Raw genomic sequence first — 27,120 nt, 5'->3', positions numbered from 1 at the left:
TGCTGAGGCTGGCTTTGAACTCACGACCCTCCTGCTTCAACCTTGAAAGCTGCTGGGATTGCAGGCATGTGACACCGCTCTGGGTTTGGGGTCACATAATTATACAATCATGAAACATAATTTGCTCCAATTCAGTCCCCAGTGCTGTCCCTTTCCCTTCTCTTCTCTCTCCCCTGTGCCCTTTCCTCTACTCCTACTGAAGTTCTCTCTCTCTCTCTCTGTCATATATATATATATATTAAACTAGTGCATTATGGATAAAGATACAGGTGCAGTTCACTGTGGCATATTCATCCATGTACATAGGCAAGTTCAGTCAGAGTCATTCCACCGTTCTTCCCTTTTCCCAGCCCTCCTCCCTCCCTCAGCCCTCTGGCAAAGAGTGGCTGGATAATCTAAAATTCTCTTTTTCCTTCCTGAGCTCCTTAGACCACACATCCGAGGCTCCTTTGCAGTTAACCTGAGACCATGAAAGTGGTTCTGCTGGTGGATTAGGAGCAAAATGAAATACACCATTTAAGGTCCTGCTCTTAAAAGCTCTGCAGAGTCATCAGCTCTTCCCATCGCAGACTTGTGCAGCTGGGAGCAAAGCACTTAAAGGTGGCCCAGTCACAAAACAGAAAGAGCCCAGAGCGGATCACAACTCGGCACCACTGTCCTGAGTTTCTCAAGAGTCAGTGGACCAGTGATGGAATGTGACAGGAGCAAGACATTGGCGTTTTAAAAATTGAACCAATGAGATCTTTGGCACTGTTTGTTGTGGTAACAGGAATTAATTATTCCAATGACCCATGGGGCTATTCCTTGCATCCCTGTAAAGAACAGAGAAACTCTCCTTGGCTGTTCTCTGTTCTTAGGTCCACTCAGGATTCCTGGGGTTTCATTCCCATTTCTAAGCATGTTCTGAGGAAAGGGTCGGATCATCTTAATTTACAATTTCCTGAAGGAGTTTTCTGTTGGATGGGAGGCTGGAGAGGGCGCCTGGTGGAGTCTCAGGGAGATCCTGAGGTTGTTCAGAGCAGCCTGTGGACTAGCCTATGCTACAAATTTTTCTTTTTCCTATGCTCTTTTCTTCACCAACTTTTCAGGATTTTCTGCCGTCTCCATATTTCTGCCAGCAAGTTTTTAGGTTCTACTTCTAGAAAGAGGAAGGAAAATCCCATTGAAACAAAGTTACCGATTATCAATCAATCATGACAAATATAATAATGTAATAATAAGTGTGAGGTATTTGTAAATTTAACAACAGCTATGTGTAATAAATATGATTATGTTTATTAGCCCCGGGTCTGATATATGAGGACTTGTTCATCCACACATTAGAAAAAGTTGAAAATGATATGCTCGATCAAGTTGAGAAATACAGCTGATGCCACGGTATTGTACTATGCTTTGAAATTGTACTGTCGATCCCAAAATTGTTAAACAGGTCAAGATCACTATAGAGGATTTTAAAAAAAGTTTGAAAACATGATCCTATGCATAATTAAAACTTTCTAGCTTGATATTTTCATGACGTCTTATGTATTTATTTTGCTTTGTTTTGTTGTTGTTTGTTTATTTGGTGCTAGAGTACTAGGGATTGAACCCAGGGGTGCTTCACCACTGAGCCACATCCCCAGTCCTTTTTATTTTTTATTTTGAGACAGGGTCTTGCTAAGTTGCTTGGGGCCTCACTAATTGCTGAGACTGGCCTCAAACTAGCAATCCTCCTGCCTCAGCCTCCCAAGCACTGAGTTTTCAGGCATGTGTCACTGTGCCTGGCTATCTTATATGCGTTTTAAATTATGAAAGGATATCTAAGAATGAGATTGTTCCAAAAGATCTGATTTTTTTTTCTTTTTTTTCTTTTGCAGGCATACAGAGAAAAGGATGTGTCAGAAGTGAGGCGCTGTCAGAGTCCTTGGTGTATTAGATTTTGTTGCAGTACAGTTTCAAGGCATAGTACAATACCATGGTATGTAACTGGACTGAGTTAAATAACCTTATTTTTTTGTGTCTCTCCACATTCCCCCAATCCTGTCTGCTTCTCCAGCCTTTGGTCATTTGCTCCAAGAAGAGGCCTGGCCACCACCGCCTTTACCCCACCCCATGTCAGCCGTTCTCTCTGGAATGAGGGCTGGGATCTCACGCAATGCCTGCTTCACACAGCTTTGGCACAGGGCCCAACCTGAGCAGATCCCCGGAGCCTCTGCCGGCCTTCGCCATATCTGGAGAAGGGCTCCATCATGGGGATCAGGTGACCTTCTGCAGTGGCTGCTTGAGGGGCCGGTGGAAGAGCAGGAGACCTGAGGGGAGGAGGCACAGGTAGGTTGCACTCACCTGCTCTACCCTGCCCCATGTGCTGCTCCACTTGGCTGTGGCCACTCTGCCCTGGGATTACCAAGGGAGTGGTAGGACACAGGACTTGTCTCCTGCTTGGCTCCCTGGGTCGTTTGTTCAACCCTAATTACTGGGCCTGCCTCCAGAGATCTTGATGCTGTCCATCTGGGACAGAGGAAAGATTGGTATTTCTAATCCATTCGTAGGTGATGCTGACGTAACTGGAGCATGCTCTGAGGACCCTATGTTTCAGGCAACCCATGTGAGACGACTGGTCTCCAGAGCAGTCCTGGGAAGCAGAGCAGTGGACGGGATTGGAGCTGACTCCTCCGCCCCCATGAAAAGAACAGGAACCCTATTGTTGGTGACAAGCAGGGTGATAACAGCCCCTGGGCTGATCACTACTTCTGAGTCTTTCAGCTGTGGTTCAAGGGGATGGGGTACAGGCCAATGCAAGCACCTTGCAAGATCAAGCGGCTGCTCTCCTTGACTAGTTCAGGGATGGTGGCAATCAGAATCGTGGTGTGGAGCTGTGACAGAGATCGTGCCTTTGAAAAAAGAAAATGAAAGGCTTAAAGCAATTAATGGCCCAAACGCATTCTGTTCTGAAATCTAGAAGTCCTCTCCGGCAGCTTAAAGCAGACTCTCTTTTCCCACGGTCAGAGATCACGGACACTGACTGCACTGAGACTCAGGCTGAGGATGTGATTATAATAGCAAGGGACACTAAGCTCACAGGATCCATGAGTTTCCCATGTCAGAGGCAGGATCCTGATAGGGAAAGTGTGGGAGGGAACACTGATCTGGGGTGGAGCACTGGGGCAGAAGGGGTTGTGGGGAGAACCTGAGAATCTTAAAAATGGGATTATACTACTATAGGATGAGGCTTCATTGTGTCCTCACTGTGCCATTTACATCCTCAACCACTCACCTATATGATCCTTTACTTCTCTACCTATGAAAAGAATTTGCATAAATGCTGATCCATTTCTCTCTGGGCTCTACTCTTCACTAGCTGTGTGACTACAGGAAAGTTAATTTCCTCTCGGAATTCCCATTTATCCTCTAAATTTCCTTTTCCTTGAACATCTAGACTACTGCAAAAATGAACAGGGAATTAGTGAAACTTGAATTGTTTGTTCTGTGGCATTTTGTACAGGCTGATCTAGAGTAGAACCAGAGTACCTATGACTTAACTTTTGCTTATTACCTTCCCTCTTTCCCCCTCTATTCCAACATCCCTCATTTAAATTTCCCCCACCTTTTTTCCCTCTTTAAAAAAAAAACTAATGATGACTGAGTGTAGTGATGCACACTTGTAATCCCAGCAACTCGGAAGGCTGAGGCAGGAGGACTGCAAGTTCAAAGCCTCAGCAACTTAGCGAGGTCCTAAGGAACTTAGCAATACCTATCTCAAAATAAAAAATAAAAAGGGTTGCAGATGAGCAATGGTTAAGCATCCCTGGGTTCCATTTCTGGTACCAATAAAAAAAAAAAAAAGAATTGATGTGACTAATAAAGAACTGGGTACAAGACACTGTAGATTTATGGGATATCTTACTGACAAGGGGATGAAGACAATTTTTTTAACGTTTATTCATTTTTCTGACTATTTTGCTGGTTTGTTGATTGTTTAACTGATGGATCCACTCATTCATTCTCCTTTGTCTTTCACAAAATATTCTAATTGTCTCTTACTAGGCAGGAAGGCCCAGTTTGGTGTGGGTGCTGGCAAAGCTCCTACGCTCAACTCGGGTGCCCAAGTGAGACAAGACATGTCATCCTTCTGCCTGGCTGACCTCAGCATATGCTTCACCCCCGCTCCAGCCCACACCCCGGCCCACCCCTGAAGCTCATAAAGACAAAGCACTCCCTGCCACAAAGACCTCTGCCAGTCCCCGTGCGCGTCCTTCCTTCCTTCAGGACCGTCAGTCATGAAGTCCTATGTATTAACAATTGCCATCGCTCTGATCCTCATTCATAAGACGGCAGGTAATTCAAACCTCTTTCTACGCTTTTGGGATCGGCACATAGTATTGTAATTTTGGTGACCTGGTATGAAGCAGCTAAGAAATGTTACCCTCAGATTCGTAGCGTGTCTAAATCTCTTACTGGCTTTGTACTTCCAATATCAAATGAAGCATTTGACACTCCTGGTAGAGTGGTAGAGAGGACTGCATAAAACAATGCAGGGTAGCAATGTCCTTGGGTTGAGAGTTTGGAATATGGGTTAGAAATGAGGAACTGAGCTCAAGTCAAGGATTTTGAGGGTAAATCAGGAATTACTTTGGAGATTAGGGAGTGAATTATGGTGCAGAAAAAAATCTGACTGTTGGGATGGTGTAATGGTAGAAAAACAAACAGGGATGAGCTGGAAAAGGAGGACTGTATTTTGGAATTAGACTGGGCTGATGGTTTGGGAAAGACTGAGTTGGGTTGACATGTGTGGTTGAATGGATCCGGCAGTGAGATTAGGTAGAGATGGGAATTGGCATAGACACTTTTTGTAGACAGGCTGGATGTTGGGTTGACTCCGGTTGGTGTTGTCCAATGTGGTGGCATTGCCTGAAACCACACCCAGTATCTGGAGACTTTCAGATTTGGTGAAAGAGTCTGCATTTTCCTGTTGCCAGAGACCGGACCTTTAGGATGCTGTTTTTAAGAAGTTATTTCATATTTTTATTTAAAAATATTACTGCATTTGACATCTAGAGTTTTCCAGAATACAAAAGTAAGTTTAAGTATAGAAATATGTTGTCCAGTATGACAGACTGTAGCCATACGTGGCTATTGAGCATTTGAGATGTAAGTATTAGTGTCATATATGTACTGGATTTTGATGATAAAAAGGTTAAAAAGTTGCAGAATATTTCACCAATAATTTTATGTCAATTAATACTGAAATGATATTTTGGATATATTATAATTTGGATATATTATAAGCAAAATTACAGTTAAAATAAAATTCACTAAAAGTAAAACAGTGTCTATAAACCAGTGAAACAGAGACTAGAAAAAAAAACAATAGAAAAGATCAATGAAAGTAAAAATTGTTTTTTAAAAAATATCAACAAAACATTGTCATAGCTAGACTAACTATGTAAAAAAAGAAGACCCAAATAAATAAAATTAGAAATTAAAGAGGAGATCTTATAACTGATAACCACATAAATGCCAAAGATCAAAAGAGTCTCCTATGAACAATTTATACAGTTACAAATTAGATAGCACAGAATAAATAAATAAATTCTTAGGAATACACATTTATCAAGATTGAACTGTGAAGAAATGGAAAATCTGAAAAGATCCATAATTTACCAAAGGTTTAATGAAAATCTAACACCAGTCCTTCTCAAACTTCTCAAAAACATTGAGAGGAGAGAACACATCCAAACTCATTTTCCAAGACCAGCATTACCATGATATGAAGGCCAATCAGAGACCTCACCCAATAAATAAATAAGTAAACAATATGCCAAAATCAAGTTATCTTGATACAGACATCCTTAACAAAATATTAGAAAACCACACTCAAGTTCAAGAGCACATTAAAAGGACTGTTCACCACAATCAAGAGTCAATTTATCCCAGGGATGCAAACACAGTTCAGCCTACATAAAACTGCACAAGATACACCACATTGACATTATCAAGGACACAAAATACACAATCATCTCAATAGGTCATGCAGAAAAATCGCCTGACAAATCCATCACCCTTTGATTATAAACATGCTCAACAATTCAGTTGTAGAAGCAGTGGGCCTCGACACACTAAGGCAGACATGATAAGCCCCAGCTAGCATCCCACTCAGTAATGAGAAGTTAAACGTGTCTCTTCTAAGATCAGAAACAAGTCAAGGATGACCACTTTCCCCAGAGAACCGGAAGTCCTAGCCAGAGGAAGTAGGCAAGAGCAGGCATCCAGAATTAAAACTGCCCCGGTTTTCAGACAACATGATGTTACGTATAGAAACCCTGAAGACTCCACCAGGAGATTCAGAGCTAATAGACAAATTCACTGGAATGATAGGACACAGAATCAACTTCAGAAAGTCAGTAGTGTTTCTAGACTCTCACAATGAACTTTCCACGAAAAGAAATCAAGCAAACGATCCTATTCAAAGTAGCTCCAAAAAATAAAAATAATAAAAAAAAAACTGAAATGCTTAGGAATAAGTTTAATCAAGGAGGTGGAAGACCTGTACACTGAGAGCTAAAAACACCCAGGAAAGAACTCGAAAAGGGTTCCAATAAATGGAAATCCATCCTGTGTTCACAGACTGGGAGGATTAATATGTCCAAATGTCCCTATAATCCAAAGAAATCTACAGGTTCAAGACAATCACTATCAAAATTTCAGTCACCTTTTCCACAAAAATAGAAAAAAAATTCCTAAAAATGTCACACCTACTCCTCCTCAGGACCCACAAGCTCCTTTGGTCCAGATGTGCATGTTTGTTTGGTGTTTTTCATGGGGAAATGAGGACACAGAGTTTTCTGGTCCACCAAGAGCTGATGTCACTGCAGAATTCCAAGTTATGTCAGATCAAAAGTGACATCTTACATCACACCCCCAGTAATTTGGGGACCGTTGCAGGAACGTGGTCCCTCGCTGAGTCTCCATTTCTCATTTGAAAAATGGAGGTGATGATAGATTATTGTAAGTTTTCATTGACATTCACATAAAAGTTCTTGGAGCAAGTGTAATTACTGAAGTATTTGGGGGCAAAAGGTCTTGTGTGCTCATGCATATGCCTAAGTTATTAGGTAGTTGGCGGGTACACTGATACGCTGTTATGAAGTCACCTGTAGTAAGCACCAGTGCCTGTTTCAGTTGCTTTTTGCGTTTGTGGATCTGTGAATGACCTGAGCTGTGCTTATGTGCCTCTGTCCATGCCAAAATGTGGCTCATGGATCTGTTTCTGTGCAATCCAAGGCATGGGGGGTTGCACATAAGGTACAGGTTTATTCCTTCAAAGCATGGAGCCACTGACACGCAGGCGCACTGATATGTGTATGTCCCACCTTGGAGCAGACCTTGGCTATCCCCAGTGAGTCAGACCTAGGAAACACACATCTGTGCAGGCCAGTGCTCACAGAGGCAACCCTCGCAGTTCTGAACTCTTAGGAAAAGATCCTGAATAACATGAATAGTAGCCAGACACAGTGGCGCACACCTGTAATCCCAGCAGCTCTGGAGGCTAAGACAGGAGGATCGTGAGTTCAAAGCCAGCCTCAGCAACAGAAAGGCACTAAGAAACTCATTGAGACCCTGTCTCTAAATAAAAAATACAAAATAGGGCTGAGGATGTGGCTCAGTGGTCGAATGCCCCTGAGTTCATCCCCATTACCCACTAATAACAATAATAACAGTAGGAATAAAAGCAACAAAGGTTGTCATTTGGTTACTTCTTACTAAATGTGAGACATTATTTTAAACACTTTATATACATTATCTCATTTAATAGTCATGATCTGGTTTACTGTGTCCATCCTACATAGGAGGCAAGTGAAGGAACAGAGGGATGAAGGTACTTGCTCAAAGCATGAGATGTACATGGTAAACAACAGAACCCAGAACAGAACAGATTTCAGATGATTTGACTCCAACTTCTTTGCACTTAACCTTCTACAGCTTGTGTCTCATGAATGCATAGATGCTAACCACAGCCATGTCTTCCCCAGGAAGCCTGAAGCAATTCCCACCAAGACCGAAGGCATATGAGATCTCGTGTGCAGAAGACCAAGGATTATGCAGATGGAAATGCAGAAAACCTGAAAATGAACTGAACTACTACTGTGAGAACCGCAAAAAGTGCTGTATGATTGGATTTCCAACTGCCATTAGTCAAACAACTGAGGCTAGCAAAATTGAGACCACAAGCATATTTTATTTCTGAAGTTTCCCAACCCTTTTCTTTCTTGGGGAAATCTTCCTCCTCAAATACTTTTACCATAAAATGTGTGTTCACTTCCTGTATCTGTCTTTTATTTTAAGAAGACTCATGATCGAAAGAGAAAAATTGGGCAAGAGCCATAAAAAATTTTTTGAAAGGCTCCAACAAAGAAAATAAAACATTGAGAGATCTCAAGAGATATAGAGCAAACAGAGGGAGGGAGCTTCTATTTTACCTTGATGTCTGCACAAAGAAAAAGGATGTGAGTGGGCACTTCACAAAATTGGGTATCTAGTTGACCACTAAACATACAACAGGTTGCCAGTACTCATTAGCTAGCAAGGAAAAGCCAATTAGAACCTCAATACGATATTTCTCAATGTATGCCAAAATGGCTGCACACATGAAAGTCCCTGCTTTGCCAGGGACTGTGGAGGAATTGGAATGCTCATACGACTGGTGAGTATCTAAATGAAAAATTGTACACACGCATTCAATATGATTCACAAAATCCACTTGTAAGCATGTACATTAAGAATGAGTCTGAGCTGGGTGTGGTGGCACAAGCCTGTAATCCCAGCGGCTCTGGAAGCTGAGACAGGAGGATCGCTAGTTCAAAGCCAGCCTCAGCCAAAGCGAGGCACTAAGCAACTCAGTGAGACCCGGTCTCTAAATAAAACACAAACTAGGGCTGGGGATGTGGCTCAGTGGTCAAGTGCCTGAGTTCAATCCCCAGTACTAAAAGCAAAAAAAAAAAGAACAAGTATATATTTTCACCAAAAGGCATGCACAAGTATCAGAGAATACCTACCCTCTATGGCAATAAAAACGAAGACTGTGTCTCCACAGGATGCCATGGATCCATCCCACAAATAGAATTGTGAGTGAAGAAAGCCACAATGTCTTTCTGTGTAAAGTTTAAAAAGAAAAAGTCATGTGAAATTAGAGATCAGAGTAGAGGTAACTTCCGCAGAGGGAAATGAGGTAAAATGTCTAAAAATTTCTATCACATTAGCAAATCTCTCTCTCTCTTTTCTCTTTCTTCTTATTTGTTTTATTGATTTATTTTTTATGGGTGTGTTATAGTTACACATCACAGTGGAATTCACTATGCAATATTTACCCATGCACATAACATCACTTGGCCCATCTCCTTCCCCAGTATGAACTTCGATAAGGCTGTCACAGTGCTATTTGTTTGACCTGAGTAATGGTTTCATGGGCTTTTTCATTTTGTGGAATTTTATGATTGTGTCCTCGTGATTTTTGTAATTTTTAAAGATGTTATACTTTGATGAATGTGATTATTCAAAAAGGGAGTGGGGCTGGGCATCGTAGCCAGATACTGACCTCTGATTGTTACAGTCCTATCCTTCAAGCGCATGATTTCTCTGATACTTCTCCACATGGATGCCAGTCAGACACTCTATCCAGGAAAGGGTGGCTAACTCCTGCAACCTTCTAGCCAATCCAGTCTACACTGAGACACCCGACATTGAAATCATAATCTTCCACATATGGAAGGTTTGCTGATCCCTCAGGAATTGAGACCCAAAAATGACCTATTAATAAATATTAATAGCCTATCAGTGAAGGTGAAGATGATCTATAGAGAAAACTCTATGAAGGTGGTAAGAGGATGAGTAATTCTTTGTAAAAGGATTATAAATCCTTTCCTTCTCTGCACAGTGACCTTGAAATGGGCTCTGGCAGATCCATTAAAAGGTAAAGCCTTCTTGCCGCTGCTTGACAGGGGCTTTGCCAGGTGACTTACTTAGGCCAATGGACTTTAGCAGCTAGTGCAGACACAGGCTCCAAGAGTTCCGTGCATGGGGTCTCCCACTATTGTTGCACATGACCCTGAGTCCACCAATAGACGGATCGACGCTAGTCTGTTAAAAGTTCAGAAGTTGTATAAAGGAGGACTAAGATATCCTGTACGACATCTGGTTAAATGCCTGGCCTGAGAGTGAGGCTGTCCTGGATCCACCAACCAACCGTCAGCTGCTGGCTGAGCACAGACGCACGAGAGAATCCAGGAGAGATTAGCCAGACGTGCTCAGGCCAGAAGAACTGCCAAATTAACCACAGAATCATGAACTAAATCAAATGACTGATTCAAGCCTGTAAGTTTTATGGAGTAGAAGTGTGTGTGTGTGTGTGTGTGTATGTATGTGTGTGTGTGTGTGTGTGTGTGTGTGTGTGTAGGCAGGAGTTGCTAATGCACACTGGGACCTAGTAGCTTCTGGTTAGAAAATAAGAATTCAAGATTCTGACCCTGGTAATATATTTCCCCCAGGAGGCAGGAAGATGCCAAACCTAGCTCTGCCTAAGGTTATTGAATAGAAAGATCGAACAAATGGAAATAACGGACCATGGATACCCAAAGGGCATGAAAATAATAAAGCGTGTTTGGGAGACGGAGAAAATAGGTAATCTTTTCATATTTTGAAAGGTAACAACAAGTCCTAATAGGTGTTATTAGGACTTTGATATCATCTGTGTCAGGTAAATATTCCTCTGGCTTTGAATGCAGGTAGGTGGTGGTGGGATGTGGTTAAGCTCTAGTGAGTTTAATCAGGGTCACTGTGACCTGAAAATAGCAGCAGAAATGAGGTCATATCCTGTGACACACACCTTACTTGCCAATCCCATTCGTTATTCTGAGTACCTAGAAGGCAACATGCTCCTCCCTCTTTGGGGTTAGGTTGGGGCAACACAATGAATCCTGATCACTGGGGTAAGGGGAGAAAGGATGCCTGCTTCTTTAACACCATGCTTCTTTCCTTACTCAAGTCAATTTTTCTGAGATGTTGGAGTCACACAACGCCAAGAGATCATACCCCTGGCTCATGGCTTGAGAGAAAGGCTTCCAGAAATTCACATGGTCGGTGATACTATAAAGAAGAAACTGTTGAGCAAGAAGAATGTGAGGGCAGAGCAAATGACTGACAGGAGGAGCCTGGCACTCCTCAGAGAGAAGGACCCAAACCCCAAATAAACAACCAACTTATAACAGGAGTGACTGAAGAAGAGTGTTGGAATACAGCAAAGGAGGGGTGGAATCCCTGCAGCATGCGAAACCAGGACAGCAGCACAGAGAGGGGAGCACTGCACCCTGCCTCTGCCACCCACCTCTCCTGCCAGGAGGCGCCCAGAGCTAGGACCTTTTCCTTACAAGGAAAAGTTAAGTGTGAGGCTTCTGGCAGCCCCATTACCACAGTCTTTGCTACAGGAAAATCCTGCAGCCCTTAAAAGCTTTGAGCTCAGTTTGGGGAATTGCCTGAGTTCATGTGGTTGTATTTCTCCAGAGAAGGAGCCCCATCGTGCAGTTCCCATGATCCAAGATGCTATGGCATGGCACCATCTTGAAACCAGAGCCACTGAGAGAATGCATCCACTCTGGGAGCCATGAGCCACCAAAACTCTGCATCTCTGCGGTCACCCCACTATTCCAGCACACTTACACAGGTGGTTGCAATGCTATGACCCCAGATATTCAAAGTCTATGCCCAGCAGAATGACCAGGACCCCAGTTTCCAAGTCATCCAAAGAAAAGAAGATCCTGCATAGAGGGAGGCAACCCAGATCAGCTGACCTACTGTGCACATGTGACACTAGTGCAAGAGCTAGACCGGTGACCCTATCCCCAATGATTTCACAGGTCAGAAGACCTGCCCTGTGTATATCCTCTGAGCCCAAGAACTAGCCCAGTTCCTCATGTTCAACAAACTACCATGAATTCCTGAAATCTAGGCCACTGACACCCAGACGTCACTGACATGAGTTACAGATGAAGACACAGCACAGAAACCACAATTCTGCCTCCACCCGGAACCCAAGCCATTGCACCATGCCCAGCCAACATCCTGGCACCCATGTACAGGAAAACCCACCAACGACAAAAAGCAAAAACAAAGAAGACAAACGCTACTCTATAAGATCAGTAAAGTTGGTGTGTTCCATCAGATGCACAAATCTCGACATAGGGACATAAGAAACATGAAAAAGCAAGGCAACCTGACACCTTCAGAGGAACCCAACAATGTCCCAGTACAGACTGCAAGAGAAAGGGAATTTACAAAGTGCCAGTAAAGGCATTCTAAATAATGATCTTAAGGACACTAAGAGAGATATGAAAGAATGCAGATAAACAGTGGAACCAGAAAAACTATTCATGAATGAAATGAGAAATTTAACAAAGAGGTAAATACCAGAGAAAAGAAAGAAACAAATCTTGGAGCTGAATAATTCAATAAATGAAATAAAAAATGCAATTGACAACTTTAACAGTAGATAAGAGGAAGCAGGAAAAAAAAGACAGAGATAAACCCACACAAATAGTCACCTGATTTTGACAAAGTTGCCAAAAACACACATCAGAGAAAAGGCAGCCTTTTATCAAATGGTGCTGGGAAAACTGGATATTCATATGTAGAAGAATAAAACTAAATCCCTGTTTTAGTCAGCCTTTTCACTGCTTGACGAAAAGACCTGATAAGAACAGTCTTAGAGGAGGAAACGTGTATCTGGGATCCCAAAGTTTCAGAGGTCCCCATTCCTTGGGGCTCAAGGTGAGGTAGGACATCATGGCAGAAGAGTATGGAGGAAGGAAGTGGCTCCGGACATGACCCGGAAGCAGAGAGAGACTCCACTTGCCAGATACAAAATATATACCCCACAGGCACATCTCCAGGGACCCACCTCTTCTAGCTACACCCTACGCCTTCATTTACCACCCAGTTAGTCCCCATCGGGGGATTAATTCAGTGATTGGGTTAAGGCAAAGATTTCCTCCGTCTTATAGGCTCTCTTCATGTTCCTAATTTCACCTCTAAACCTTCCTGCATTGTCTCTCACATGAACTCTTGGGACACCTCACATCTAAACCATAATAATCCCCATCCCTCACCCTGCACAAAAGCCAATCAAAATGGATCAAAGACCTAGGAATTATAACGGAAACTTTGCAACTGCTAGAAGAAAACACAGGGTCATTACCTCAACATGTAGGCACAGGCAGTGATCTCCTCAATGGTACTTCTAAAGCTCAGGAGATAAAACCAGTAATTAAACTTAAAAAGCTTCTGTACAGCAAAGGAAATAATTAGGAGCATGAAGAGAGCTATAAGATGGGAGGAAATCTTTGCCAGCTACTTTTCTGACAGACAATTAATATTCAGAATGTTAAAAGAACTCAAAAAACTTAGCACCAAAACCCCCACAAATAATCCAGCCAAATAAATGCACAAATGAACCAACTTCTCAAAAGAAGAAATAAAAATGGCCAACAAACAAATTTTTTAAAAATGTCCATCATCCTTAGCCATCAGGGAAATGCAAATCAAAATCACAGTGAACACCTGTAATCCTCAGTGATTTAGGAGGCTGAGACAGGAGGATCACAAGTTTGAAGTCAGCTCAGCAATGTCATGAGACCCTGTGCCAAAAGAAAAAATAAAAAGGGCTGAGCAGAGAGCTCACTGGATTTGCTTACCAGTACTTGGGGGGGGGGGGAAACTAAGCTGAAAATTCATTGCACCCCATTTAGAATGGCAATCATCAAGAATTTGAGTAACAAATGCTGGAGAGGGTGTGGAGTAAAAGGAACACATACATTGTTGGTGGGACTGTAAATTAGCACAACCACAATGGAAATCAGTATGGACCCACCCTATGGTCCAGCTATACCACTCGTCAGTCTTTTCCCAAAAGAATTAAAGCCAGCGTTCTAGAGTGATACATGCCTACCCACGTTTACAGCAGTGCAATTCACAAGAGCCAAGTTAGGAACCAGCCCAGGTATCGGTCACCAGATAAATGGATAAAGAAAGTGTGATATATATTCACAATGACTTTTCTTCATCTATAAAGAAGAATGAAATTATGTCATTTGCAGGAAAATGGAGGGACTTGAGAGCATTATGTGAAGTGAAATAAGCCAGACTCAGAGAGTGAGGGAGTGGTGAGACCCACAGAGGTGGGGGGCACTAGGAACCGGGTGCTCCTCTCTGCTGCTTCAGTAGCAACGCTCCCCAGGAGCAGGACCTCAGCCGGAGCCTGGCACGGTTCCTGGGCTGAGGGCTTCTGTGCCTATCTGGAGGGGGACCAAAGGCAGGGACTTTTCTCCCCCGACTCCTTCAGCTGTAACACCCAGAACCAGTAAGAGGAGGACAAATGGCTGTCTGCCACCTCACCATGCATGCCCCAGGACAGAGGGACAGCGAGATCCACAAGAGGTGCTCAAGTCCCCTTCAGCAAGCTCCTGTGGGCAGGGAAGAGACATCCAAACTACAGGTGGACACCACAAAACCACAGGAGTCAAAACAGCATGGCGGGGGCTGGGGCTCAGTGGGAGAGCGCTCACCTAGCAAGTGCGAGGCCCTGGGTTCCATCCTCAGCACCACATAGAAATAAATAAGATAAAGGTATTGTGTGCACCTACAACTGAAAACTAAATATTTTTTTAAAAACCCAGCATGACGTTGGCATAGAACAGACAGAGGAATAAACAGAGCAAAGACCCAGAAATAAGCCCCTGTGTCTTCAGCCAACTGAGTCTTGACAAAGGGGCCAAAGACGGACATGACAGAAAGGACAGGACGGTCTCTTGAAATGGTGCTGGGAAAATGGATACCCACTTGCAACTTGACCCCGAAATCTTAAACTGTACAAATGCTAACTGGACATGGATTGAAGACCCGGATGTAAGGTCCGAGACGACGAGAAGAAAACAGGGGCCACACTTCCAGACACTGGGACAGGCAATGGCTTTCCAGCTGGAAGCCCAACAGCACCGAAGACAAAAGCAAAATTGACAAATGGAATGAAATCAAATGACAAAGCATCTCACCGCCAAGGAAGCCATCGGCAGGGTGAAGAGACAACATGACAGTGGGCACAGTGTCCACCACTACATGTGACGGAGCTAAAAGCCAGAATAGGTTAAAAAAAAACAAAACCTTAAGGACAACAACAAAAAACAACAATTTAAAAATAGGCAAATGATCAGAAGAGACACATCTCTAAAGGAAGAAAAGAAATTAAAAAAAGAAGAAGAAATAAAAGAGGCCAACAAATACATAGAAAAATGCTCCTGTTATTAGCTATCAGGGAAATGAAAGCCAAAATCTGCAAGGAGACATCATCTTCCCCCAGTTAGAACAGCTACTAGCAAAAAAGCAAAGCTGTGGGAGGAAAGGAATGCTGATCCGTGGTTAGTGTGGCTGTAGGTTAATGTAGCCTTTGTAGGGAACAGTTCAGAGGATTCTCAAAAGACTAAAAGTAGGTCTGCCATGTGACCTACTTATCCCACTTCTGGGTGTGTACCCAAGGAAATTAAATAGGCATCACAAAGAGATATTTGCATGCCTGTATTTAGGGTATTATTATTCACAAGAACTAAGATTCGAATCAGCCAAGGAACCCATCAACAGATGAATGAATAAAGAAAATGTGGTACATATACACATTGGAGTATTATTCAGCCAGGAATAGGAATGAAATGCTAACCTTGACAGGAAAATGGAACTGGATGATAGTATGTCAAGTGAAATAAGAAAGACGAGTACTATGCGTTCTCTCTCGTATGTGGAAGCTAAAATAACCGTCAACCTGAATGTAGAATAGTACTTACTCGGGATTAGAAAGAGCAGAGAGGAGAACAAAGAGAGCTTGGATTTGATCCGTGCACATGCATATATGGAAATATCACAATGGACCAGAAATAGCACAATGTGTAGAAGGCCGGCTGCAGCAAAATAACCAGGGGGGTGACGAATAACTTGTGTAGGTTGATACAGCAGGAGTAGGAGCCGTTTATTGCAGGACAGGAGCAGTATTTATACATTCCACACAGCTTATCTAATTAGCATAAACTAGATACATCAGTCAACCAATAAGGAATCTCCACACTTAATGGCTTGTTTTTGTTACTTCTCAAACCACTCCCTCTGGCATTTTGCCAGGCACCATCCAGACTTGTTTACAAACTCTAACATTCCCCTGGCAAAATGCCAGGTGTTATTTTGACTTGTTTACAGACTCTAACAACAATGGACAGTACAATTAATATCTGTTCGCCCAAAATAAAAGGAAAGAGCTTAATAATAAGAAGAAGTCAGGATCATAGTTACCGCCTAGGTACGAAGTGTGGGGGTATCATCAGACTGCTAGTGATATTCTTTTTCTTGCCTGCAGGGGTGTGAGATGATCAAATTTCATAGAAACTTACATTTGAGTTTTGTGCACTCTTCAGTATGCATATTTTGTTTTAAAATAGTTAAACCTCTACAGAATGGAGTTGCTCATTTGTGTATTTTTAATTTTCCAAAAATCTCCATGGTAGCCTGTCATGAGACACTTCCCCGTAGGTTTACCTTTTTTGTTGCATAATCCTGATTATTTGGGGGGAAAAAAATTCTAACTTCCAATGTGTTCTCATTAAAATAAAGGTTTTCACTTACGTTTTGTTAGTCGAGCAACGTTTTCAAAGTACCTAGTGTAACGTCATTCTTGCCAATTTTCTCTTCTTCGATGTTAAACTGCTATAATTCTGATGGCCCTCGTTTATCAACGGCTTTGTATGTGTTCAGAGCGATTTTCTAACATGACCATCAACATCTGGAGAAAAGTCTTGCCTATGGAGCTATGTCTGAATGTCACTTTGCGATAATTTGCAGACCATGTTTTGGATTTTCACGGTCAGCCCAGGGAAGACATGGATCCGCTGGATTTGGAGAGAATGATAAGGTAATAAGGTCATTGGGGAGTGGGGTGTTTGGAGATGGGGGACCAGTGCTCATAAGTGTTTGCTTGAATAATATCCTATCAATATGGCTTTTCTTCCCTGTGTAACCTCTTATCAGAGGGGCTGGGCTGGGCCAATTGGCGAGAAGAACTCTCCAGGCAGAAGGAACAGCCTAGAAAAAGAATGGCGAGAAATTGGATTAATATCTCCCAAGAACACAAGCGGGGCGTGAGATTCATGGTGGGAGCTCAGGGAGGAGGGGCTACAGGTGAGATGCAGAGGTGGACTGGGGGTTATTCTGGAGAGAGTTGTTCAGAATTGGTTCTGGTGTGGGCTGTACAGCTTTTGAAGAGTTGGAAAAGAAAAATAGGATTGACTGAGAAATATTTCCAAAACATTGAAAAATACCTGAATTTAAGGATAACATTTAAGATACAAATGTTCTGGCACGTTCGCAAATTCATTTGCCAGGGCCGTCGTAACAAAGTCTCACAGAGTGAGTGGCTTGAACAACAGAAATTTATTTTCTCACAATTCTAGAGTCTCACAGTCCGAGATCAAAATGTCGGTGGTGTTGGTTTCTTCCCAAGCCCCTCTCCTTGGCTCGAAGACGCCATCATCTTTTTGGAGTTTAACATCTTCCTGTGTGCCAAAATGATTTGAGAACGATTATGTGCTGTCATCTCTTCTTACAGGACCTCATTTTAACCTCTTTACCTCTTTAAAGACCGTGTCTCCAAGTGCACTCACATCTCGAGGGGCTGGGGATTGGGGGCTTTAACATATACATTTTGGGAGTAGGGCAACAAGGTCCAGTCTACTGTGATCGTCAAGGAAAGATTGTGGCTGAACTACCGCAGTGGAGACGGAGGGAGAGCAGGTGCTGTGAGGCAGACTTGGAGGCGTCTGAGGCTGACCTGGGGTGTTCATGGGGCTGGGCAGTGGGGAACAGGAAGGCTCTGTGTGTGTCTGAAGGTCTTGACTTGAGTACTTAGATTGAAGGTCATTTCTTATTCCCCCTGCCCTCTCTCCCTCTCTCCTCTCTTTCCTCTCTCTCTCCTCCTCTCCCTCTCTCTCCATCCCCTGTGCCTTGACTCTCTCAGATGCCATCTTCTGAAGTCAAAGAAATGGATTTCTACCCTAATTTAAAGAATGAGGAAGGTCTTAGGACTGAAAGGCGGTCCGACACTTCCATTTTGGAGATAGTCAAACCGAGGCTCAGAGTGGTGAGTGTCTGTGACTTAGTCATATCCTCTGAATGTGTCTGAATGTCCTCTGCACCCTTCTCACTTCTTTGGAATCACGGGCCTGGAATCACGTTGACAGAACTCTGTAAGCCTCCAGGGTTCATCTGTGGGCCTAAGTCTCCAGCCAAGAGGACATACAGACCCTCGGTACAGGAACGAGGAGCTTCTAAACACTCTGCAGACACTGGTGGGAATCATGCGGACTCACATGACCCCGCCTCTGGTCCACTCCCCAGCTGTCCCCAAGACATTCTTTAAGGTTCAGGGTGGTGATGTTGCCTTGTGGCCTTTGCAGTGGTGAGGTGAGAGAGCTGATGTCAAAGCACTTTGAGAATGGGTTGGTTAGTGGCTGCCACTATCATCACGATGGCTGTACCTCGCCTTAAGACTGTGTCCTCTAGATAACTGTGTGGCCAGAGGCGAGGGATCATTTTCAACTTTAGACCTGATTGATCCTGGCCTCTGAACGGAGGTTGTTGGCAAAGTGGGACCCACTTCCCCCTGCACTGCCACCTCGAGGTGGCCTCCTGGGTGCCTGCGTAGATCAGCTGGGGCTGAGTTTGCTATACATTTAGCTGTCAGAGTACCAGAGGTTCTTCATTCGCCACACCCTCCGCTTTAAGGTTGGTTCTGGGTGGAAGAGTGAAGTGAGGTTCTTATTTCAATTGTTTCTGAGAAGTGCTGTGCCGGGATTCAGGCATGAAGGTTCCGAGTTCTGGGGCTGAACTAGCTCTCTCTGCAACTGAGTAGCCTCTCTTGGCAAAGGGACATAATACTAGTTCCTATCTCATAGATCTGCTGGAACAAAGTGAGTTTATGTCTGTAAAGTGCCCAGGACAAGATCTTGTACCTAATGTCTTCAATAAAAGTTGAGACTTTTTTCCTTTTTACTATTTTCCCCTCCTGTTTGGTTTTGGGAGGATGGTTCCCTTCTGGTCAGTGGACAGGCCCATCTTTGGAAAGTCAGTTGGAATGAGGGACCTGGGTTGTAAGGGATAAATTCCAAGACTGAGGCCACAAAGCAGAGCCCAGAGCCAAACCTCAAGATAAAGAGGTGAGGGGAGACCTTCTGGGTCCCATGGGCCTATCTCAACTTTCCAGGATGAAATATGACAATAACAGTTTGTGACCAAGGTACAATTTACACTAACCTGGAAAGATTCTATATTCAAGGACCCAGTCAAAGGCTTAGGAAGCCGGTCACAGAGGCTCACCCCTGTAAACCCAGAGGCTTGGGAGGCTGAGGCAGGAGGATCACAAATTCAAAGCCAGCCTCAGTAACTTAGTGAGCCCCTAAACAACTCACAAGACCCTGTCTCTAAATAAAATATAAAATATGGGCTGGGGATGTGGCTCAGTGGTTAAGCATCCTGGGTTTAATCCCTGGTACCAAAAAAGAAAAAGAAGGAGAAAGGAAGCCCCTGAAATCCAGGATCCAGATCCTCCAACATTCTCTTACCATGAGGATTAATATTATCAGTCATATCCTGGGACACCCGTGAAAGTTGTTGGGCCATAGGCCACTAAAGAGGCACATTGACGGCCGAAATGGATGTATTTTAATGGATCTGTGGAGACCCACCAGGGATTTAAGGATCCTGGACACCCATTTCTTGACTCATTATAATGACTCTAAAAATTTATATATGAAAATATGCATCTACACAATGATTCTTAAAATATAAATATATATATAATGAGTCTTCTGTATTCAGAAATCTCAAATAGATATAGAGCCTCACCTGTTGTGGTTTTTGGGGAGAAATCTGATAACTTAGCGTTTTTTGATAGGAGGCAGCAAGACAGAGTTTTCCCACATTTTTCTTTCTTCTTCTCTTCTTCTTTACATGATTTCCTGCATCTTCCCAGGCCATAATAGCACTTTTTAAGCCATCCATCTATCAAAATAAACAAAGAGATGAATATATAAGTACACAAAAAGGCAAATAATAGGATACTAAAGACATTGGTAATAGCAACAATGGTGACCGTCGGGGTGAACACTGATCTTGACATCTACTAGCATCTTGGGAAGCTCTGATTCTCTGCATGGAGAAGACACAGTGCTGGTCTTAACATGGCTTGGATGTGAGTCATTATTTCCCATCCTTCAACTAACACTGAATTTTATTCCCCTGCTAATGATGTTTCCTTCTCTGTCATTATTCACAGACTTACTATCTAGTTCCACTTCCTTTCTAAATCTAGGAGCTTGCCAAGGAGGAGCCCTGAGCTTCCAATGATCTGTTTTTTCCTCTCCATTCTTTCTTAATCAACAGCAGTTTGTTGAGCATCTACTACGTGCCAGGCACAGTTCTAGGAGCTTGCTACTGAGGAGATTACAGAGCTGACCTTTAGGCTGACATCCTGGGGAGTGTGTGTAACGCTCTATCTTTCTCTGATTTCTGGTCTAGGACTTAGCCTTAGCTAGATCAATAAAATTCTAAGTGCAGACTCAGCTCGCCCAGCCTTTTGGGAGATCAGCCGAGAAATCATGGTATGTTAGTTTCAACGACAGATTCTCTCCACTTACCCTTTCACCAAATCTTCTCCTAAGACATAATCCCCATTCTCCCTCACTAGGACATTCAGACTGGAAAAAACCATCACATTGACTTGCTTTTCTGTTTCAATATTCCATAAGCCACTATCTTGATTCTTTCTCCAAAATCTAATAATCTCACATGCATAATTCCTGCTCTATTGCAATTTCCCTCATCAGAGTTTAAGGCAGGCTGAAACCAACTCAAACTCAGCCCCAGCCCATCCAGGATAGGCTGGGATTTCCAACAGCAGTGAGCCAAAGGACATCACGGAATTAAAAATCACAGGGAAACCTATGGGGAAACTTTTCCATTAGAAAGTTATTTACCACCCAGCAGTGAAGCCTGCTTTCTTGCTGGAGCGCTTTGACCACATTCAATCTGTAATGCAGACCTTCCTGCTGCAACCCCCAGATGCACATCTTGAGACTATTTGTATAAACCTGTCGATACGCAATATCAACCTAAAATTTTTTTTACCATTTTTTTTTTTTTTTGCAATGCCAGAGACCAAACTCAGAGCCTCGCCTATGACCGGCAAGTGCTCTACCATGGGACCATATCCCTTCACCACTCATTCTAAGAGAAGAGCAAGAGACTTCCTCTGCTTGCTTGAAAGGAGCATTCAAGCCAGTGACTCAGGAGGCTGAGACAGGCTTATTGCAAGTTCAAGGCCAGCCTGGACAAATTGGCAAGACTCTGTCTAAAAAATAAAATAAAATAAAAATAAGAAGGCCACCCCTGGGCTCAACCAGTTGAGGGGGTCAGGGGAGAGAGGAAAAAGAAAAAGAAAAAACACATACAAAAAAATAAAGGAGCTTGCAAGGCCAAACCGGAATGGAGAAGTGAAATGAAGACATTGGTTATTGCAAGAAATATCATCAACTAAAGTGGGATTAAAGCAACAGACAGGTGGGATGAGACTCTTGACACTTGGAGCAGAGGCAGTAAGGACATTAGGGAGTGTCTGCATATGAAGGGACCTCACACGAGATGCCTACTGTCTGCTGGGTTTCCCAGGCTTCCTGATGAAGTATGGCCCGGGCGCTTCCCTTGTGAGGTATATTATTATTATTATTATTATTAGTTCTGGAGATTGAACCCAGGGCCCCTGTGTGATGGGCAAACCCTCTTCTACTGACTACACCGCCCATCCCAGGGCCACGTCCATCCTAAGCCCTTCACCCGACGGCAGCCGTCTCGTGGGCTGTCCTTCCTCCCACGCACCCTGGGTTTCCCAGTGATTCTCCCAGGATCCCACTCTTCCTCTCTTTTCCCTTTTCTCCGCGGAGCTGGTTACCTGGGGAAGTCTGAGCCAGGACCACGAGGACAGCTAAGGCCAGGAACAAGAGTTTGATGCTTCCTGAGGGAGTGGAGGAGCAGTCCGGCAGCATGCTGAGCCTGCTGGGGACCAGGGGTGTCACTCAGGGTTTTATTGGCCTAGGTAGGGCTGAGTCACAGACAATAAACCAGAGAAATGCAGTGTTCCACCACCCGGATGGTAGCCTGCAGGCCAGAGCTGCAGGTCGGTCACCCGGTGTCCAGGGTCCTGCTCTGGACCTCCTCTGGGAAGGGGAAGGCGCCAGGGGAGGCCGCGGCTTTGTGAGGCCACGGATCCACACTGTCCTGCCCTCTGCCAGGGAGCTCGGCCCCCTCCTAAGCTCTAGCCTCGCTGCTTCTTTCTTTCTGCACGGTGTTTTCCTGAGGCACCAGAGTATTTTCTAGTGCATTCTCCTATCAGGCGGATAACTTCAAGGGCAACTTTCAACAGTGAGTCCCTTGAAGCCTGGGACTGGCTGTCACTCCTGTAGGTCCTGAGCAGGCAACGAGCGAGTGCTGGGACACTGAGGGGTGCACGCGGTGCCACTCACCCCCATAGGTGTCAGGGCTGGCTCCCGGGGTGAAAAAGCATCCCCCACGGTCACACAGTGAACAAGAGGAAAACAGGCCAGCGGAAGCCCCCATTACCCAACACGCAGCTCAGTTCTTTGTAACTCTGTGTTTTCCTCCTGATGTCCGACCCCAGATTCTTAATGTTGGCCATTTGGGGGCCTTTCATGGACTCCATCCCCAAAGAGTAAGAGGGTGGAGAAGAGGCTACTTCCTGGGTTCCTTTAGGAAAGCTGCTGAGGGCTGCTGGGCTTTCTTTTGGGGGGTCCTTGGTCTTGTCTCCTGGTCTTTTTATGCCTCTTCGTGGGTCAGTATTCTGTTCAACTCTCCTCTCCCTATAAACAGGTAGCAGGGGCTGTCTGATGGGGCTGGGAAAGCTTGTTTTGTCCCTAGGATCTGGGGCAGGACCATGTCAGGGACTGAATTTGTCCTGTCAGCAACTATTCTCAGTGCTATGTGTGCAGGGCCCCCGGGACCCTCCTAAGACCCCAGGTAGGCTCCTGAGATTTGCTCAGGGTTGTGCAGGGCCAGGTGAGGGGTGAGGTCCAACCCAGATCTGGTTGGCCTGTCCCCAGAGGTAAACAGAAAGAACATGTGTCCCGGAGGATTCTGGATAATGTCAGAAGGAGGGGCCTCTTTACCCTGAGAAGCAGTCATCAGCTGAGCACCGTCAAGGCCTCTGTCTAGAAGTAGCTGAAAGGCATGTTCTGTAGAGGCCCAGAGAGCGGAACTCGAAGCCCCACTTGGGTGGGCAGGGGGCAGGTTTAAACTCACCGGAAAGACCTCAGATGATGGACACTCTGGAAAATGGTGGGACTTCCTGGGGGAGGTGGTGGCTGCCAGGGTCCTAGCGCTCTGCAAACTGAGCTACTGACCATTCTCCTTAGCTCCTCCGAGCAGGACTGCTGGATTGAACGAATGTGGGGCTACACACTAAGCACAGTTCTAGGCACCTGCCATTCTAGCTGGGGAGAGTGACAACAAACACCTAAGACCAGGGAGAAACGCTCTAAAGGAAAATACACAGTCAGGGGGTGTGAGAATAGCAGGGCACACCTACATGGGGGTGCTGTTCTGAGCAGGGTAGTCAAGGAAGAATTCTATGAGGAAATGACATTAAGTAGAACCTGAATGTACTGAGGAATTGAGCCGCCTAGATATCTAGAATCTTCCATGCAGAAAGGACAAGAAGCGCAAAGCCCCAAGGCAAGTCAGTGCCAGACATCCTGGAAGAACAAGAAATCGAGGGGGGCTGGAGGGAGTAAGGGAGAGGATGAATCAAAGCTACCGAACCCCCAGGCAGGCAGAGTGCCCGTGTCAGGGATTATGGGGTCTTATCCAAGGCTCTGGAATTTATTCGGAATGTGATGAAGAGTTGAAAGGGATCTTTCAAATCTGAAAGTTCATTTCTGTCTAGGACATGTCACTGTATCTATCTTAAAAGTAAAGCACTTGGGACTAAACCAGTGTTTCCTGAAATGTGTGGCCCAAGTCCCTGGCAGTATGTGTGATTACTTAGGTGGCACAAAGTATATGGTTTTGAATATTTATTTTGATGCTCATTTGAGGAAAAAATCACTAGCTCCTAGTGGGATGTGGTGGTATGCAGCTCAGGAGGCTCAGACAGGAGGATCACAAGTTTGAGGCCAGCCTCACCAACTTGGTGAGAACTTGACTCAAAAAAAAAAAAAAGCAGGAGAGGCCTGGAAATGTAGCTCAGTGGTAAAGTGCCCCAGGGTTTATCCCAACACCACACTCCAAAACCCTAGCTCTTGATCTAGTGACTTTTTAGTAATGTCATTAGGTTTGGGCTGATCCAGATTTAATGAAATGGTCTGTGTTGATCTCTATTAAAAAAGTAAGTAATATGACAGGCTATAGATGATATGGCAAAAATAAAAGTGTGTAAAGTCACGTACAAATGGCTAAAGTCTGTGCTAGAAAATTGATACAGAGTATTCTGTGGAATAGAAAACTGAAGTTCAGAGAGGTCAATTGACCTTCATGAAGGCACAGAGCCAGTAAGCTCCTTTTAGGCCCCTTTATCGTCACACTCAACTCCTTACCTCTTCACCTCCTGTAACCCCTGGAAACTACTATTTTGTCCTCTGTCTCTACAAGATTGCAATTTGAAGAATGTTATTTAAGTGGAATCTTACAGTATGTAGCCTTTTGAGATTATTGTGTCTATCCTTGAGGTTGAGGATCTTTGCATACACTTAGGTATCAACTATATCTTCTTTGGCTAAATGTCTGTTATTCTCTTCCATCCAGGTTCTAAATGGGTTGTTTTTAATTGTTGAATTTTGAGAGCTCTTTCCTTAAAGTATGAGTTCTTTGATTGATATGTGTTTTGCAAATTATCTCTTTATCTCAGCTTTCCTTTCAATTCTCTTCACAGGATTTTTAATGACAGTTTTACTTATTAAAGTTTTCAATTGTGGTGAAGTACAATTTAGTGTTTGTTCATTTGTTTGTTTTTTAAGAATCATGTTCTTGGTGTTATGTATAAGAACTCTTCACCAAGATTTAGGCCCAAAATTTACATCCATGGTTTATTTCAAATTAATTTTTAAGGTGCAAGGTTTTAGATTGAATTAGATCGAGATTTTTTTTTTTTTTTTTTTTTTTTTGGCCTCTAGGTGTCCAGTTGTTCTGACGCTGTTAAAAACAAAACAAAAAACATCTTCCTTTTATTGAATTGATTTTGTACTTTGATCAAAATCAATCTGTTGGTTGTATTCGGGAGACCTATTTCTGCCTCCTCTCTTCTATTTTATTTTTCTGCGTGTCTGCAAGTTCAGAGATCTCCAAGATCCCCCTCACTGGTTTAAGGGTCCCCAAGACTACCCCTGGGCTTATTGGTCAATCCACCAGTAGGACTCACAGAACTCAGGCCATTATACTTATGGTTATCATTTATAACAGAGAAAAACACAGATAGACATCAGCAGCAGGAAGACACTTGGGGCAGGATGCAGAAAGCAGGGGGCAGAGCCTCCAATGGCCGTTTCTCTCCCAGCCGAGCTGAGCAGGCAAGACCTGTTTCCCACAACCACGTGCCAGTACAGTAGGTATTGCCAGCCGGGGTGCTCACCCAGGCCTCGAGTCCAGGACATGTTTACAGAAATGTGGTTGACCACCACGCATGGCTGACCTTAGGCTCCAGCTCCCCAGGGGTCAGACTGCGACCAAATGGCCCAGAGCATCCCACCATCAATCACAGGGTTAGCATAGACTACCCAGCGTGTGCCGAGGTTCCCAGGAAAACAAAGGTGCTCTTCTCAGGAAGGAGAGTCTAGGGCTCAAGGGTGACCTCCACAAGCTGAGGCACAAAACCTCTCTCTGGGGGAGGTACTGTTCAGTATTTAACCCTCCTCCAATACCGCATCCTCCTGACTCTCACTCCAAGGTAAGCCTCACTATGGGGAAGAGTGATTCCTCCCACTTCATTTTCAAATTGATTTGGGCTATTCTAGTTCTAGTAATTTTCCATATATCTTCAGGACAAGGTTTTATGTCTACAAAACACGTTGCTGGGATTTTGAAAAGAATTGCATTAATCTTGTATATCAGTCGGAGGAGATACTGACATTTTGACTGTAATGAATCTCCCAATCTATGAACATAAAATGTTCATCTATTTCCTTAGATCATCTTTGATTTCTTTCATTAGTGTTTTGTAGTTTTCATCCCATAAGTTTTATGCGTGATTTTTAGGTATACACCTAGGTATTTAATTTTCATTGTAGTGATTATAAATAGTATTTTATCTTTAATTTGAGTCTTTTTACATTTGTTGCTAAGTAAATAGCTTTTATTTCAGTATGTTCATCTTGCATTCTGCAATGTTGCTGAATTCACTTATTCCTAGGAATTTTCTTTTCGATTCCTTAGATTTTTATTGTAGACCATTTTGTCATCTGTAAACAGGGATGGTTTTATTTTTCCTCATCTATATGGCTTTTATGTCCTTTTCTGTCCTACCACACTAGCAAGAAATTCCAGCATTATGTTAAATAAAAGTGGTGACTTTCTTTCCATTTATTTTTCTAAATCTGTTTGTTCATTTGTTTCACATGTATTCATGATTACTTGTTGAAGCATTTTTGGTGATGGTTATTTTTTAAATCCTGTCGAGTAATTATAACATCTTGTCTTTGTATCGATATCTTGATTGTCCTTTCAATTTGAGGTTTTCCTTGTTCTTAGAATTTCTAGTGATTTTTTTTAATTATTGAAATGCAGACCTTTAGGTCTCATGTTATGACAGTCTGGATTTTATTTAACCATGTCTTAGCAAGCCTTCTGTCCAGTGCTTTTTAGAGGAAAGGGCCACTGCATTTTTGATGCCAGGTGGGGTGGACGTATAGATTCTTTACTCAGCCTCTGCCGACAGCTGGGAATGGGGGACGCTCGTGGATCCTGAGCGGCAGAGGTTGGGATTCCACTGGACCTTCACTGCTCCCA

At 43.7% G+C, this 27,120-nt stretch overlaps 1 protein-coding gene across 1 annotated transcript; it reads right to left on the bottom strand.

Moving 5' to 3' along the window:
* Positions 1-2,235: 2,235 nt before the first annotated feature.
* LOC114100417 (beta-defensin 115-like) lies at positions 2,236-22,154 on the bottom strand. The gene is made up of 3 exons (XM_027945113.2): positions 22,061-22,154; positions 19,960-20,115; positions 2,236-2,288 (listed from the first exon to the last, which is right to left on the bottom strand). Exons 1-3 carry the CDS (start codon positions 22,152-22,154, stop codon positions 2,236-2,238), a joined length of 303 nt encoding a protein of 100 aa, XP_027800914.2.
* Positions 22,155-27,120: the final 4,966 nt, after the last annotated feature.

Source organism: Marmota flaviventris, chromosome 2 (assembly GCF_047511675.1).
Source record: "Marmota flaviventris isolate mMarFla1 chromosome 2, mMarFla1.hap1, whole genome shotgun sequence".
Classification (NCBI taxonomy): Eukaryota; Metazoa; Chordata; class Mammalia; order Rodentia; family Sciuridae; genus Marmota; species Marmota flaviventris.
Note: the sequence above shows the minus strand (reverse complement) of the source record. Positions and strands in the feature narration are given on the sequence as shown.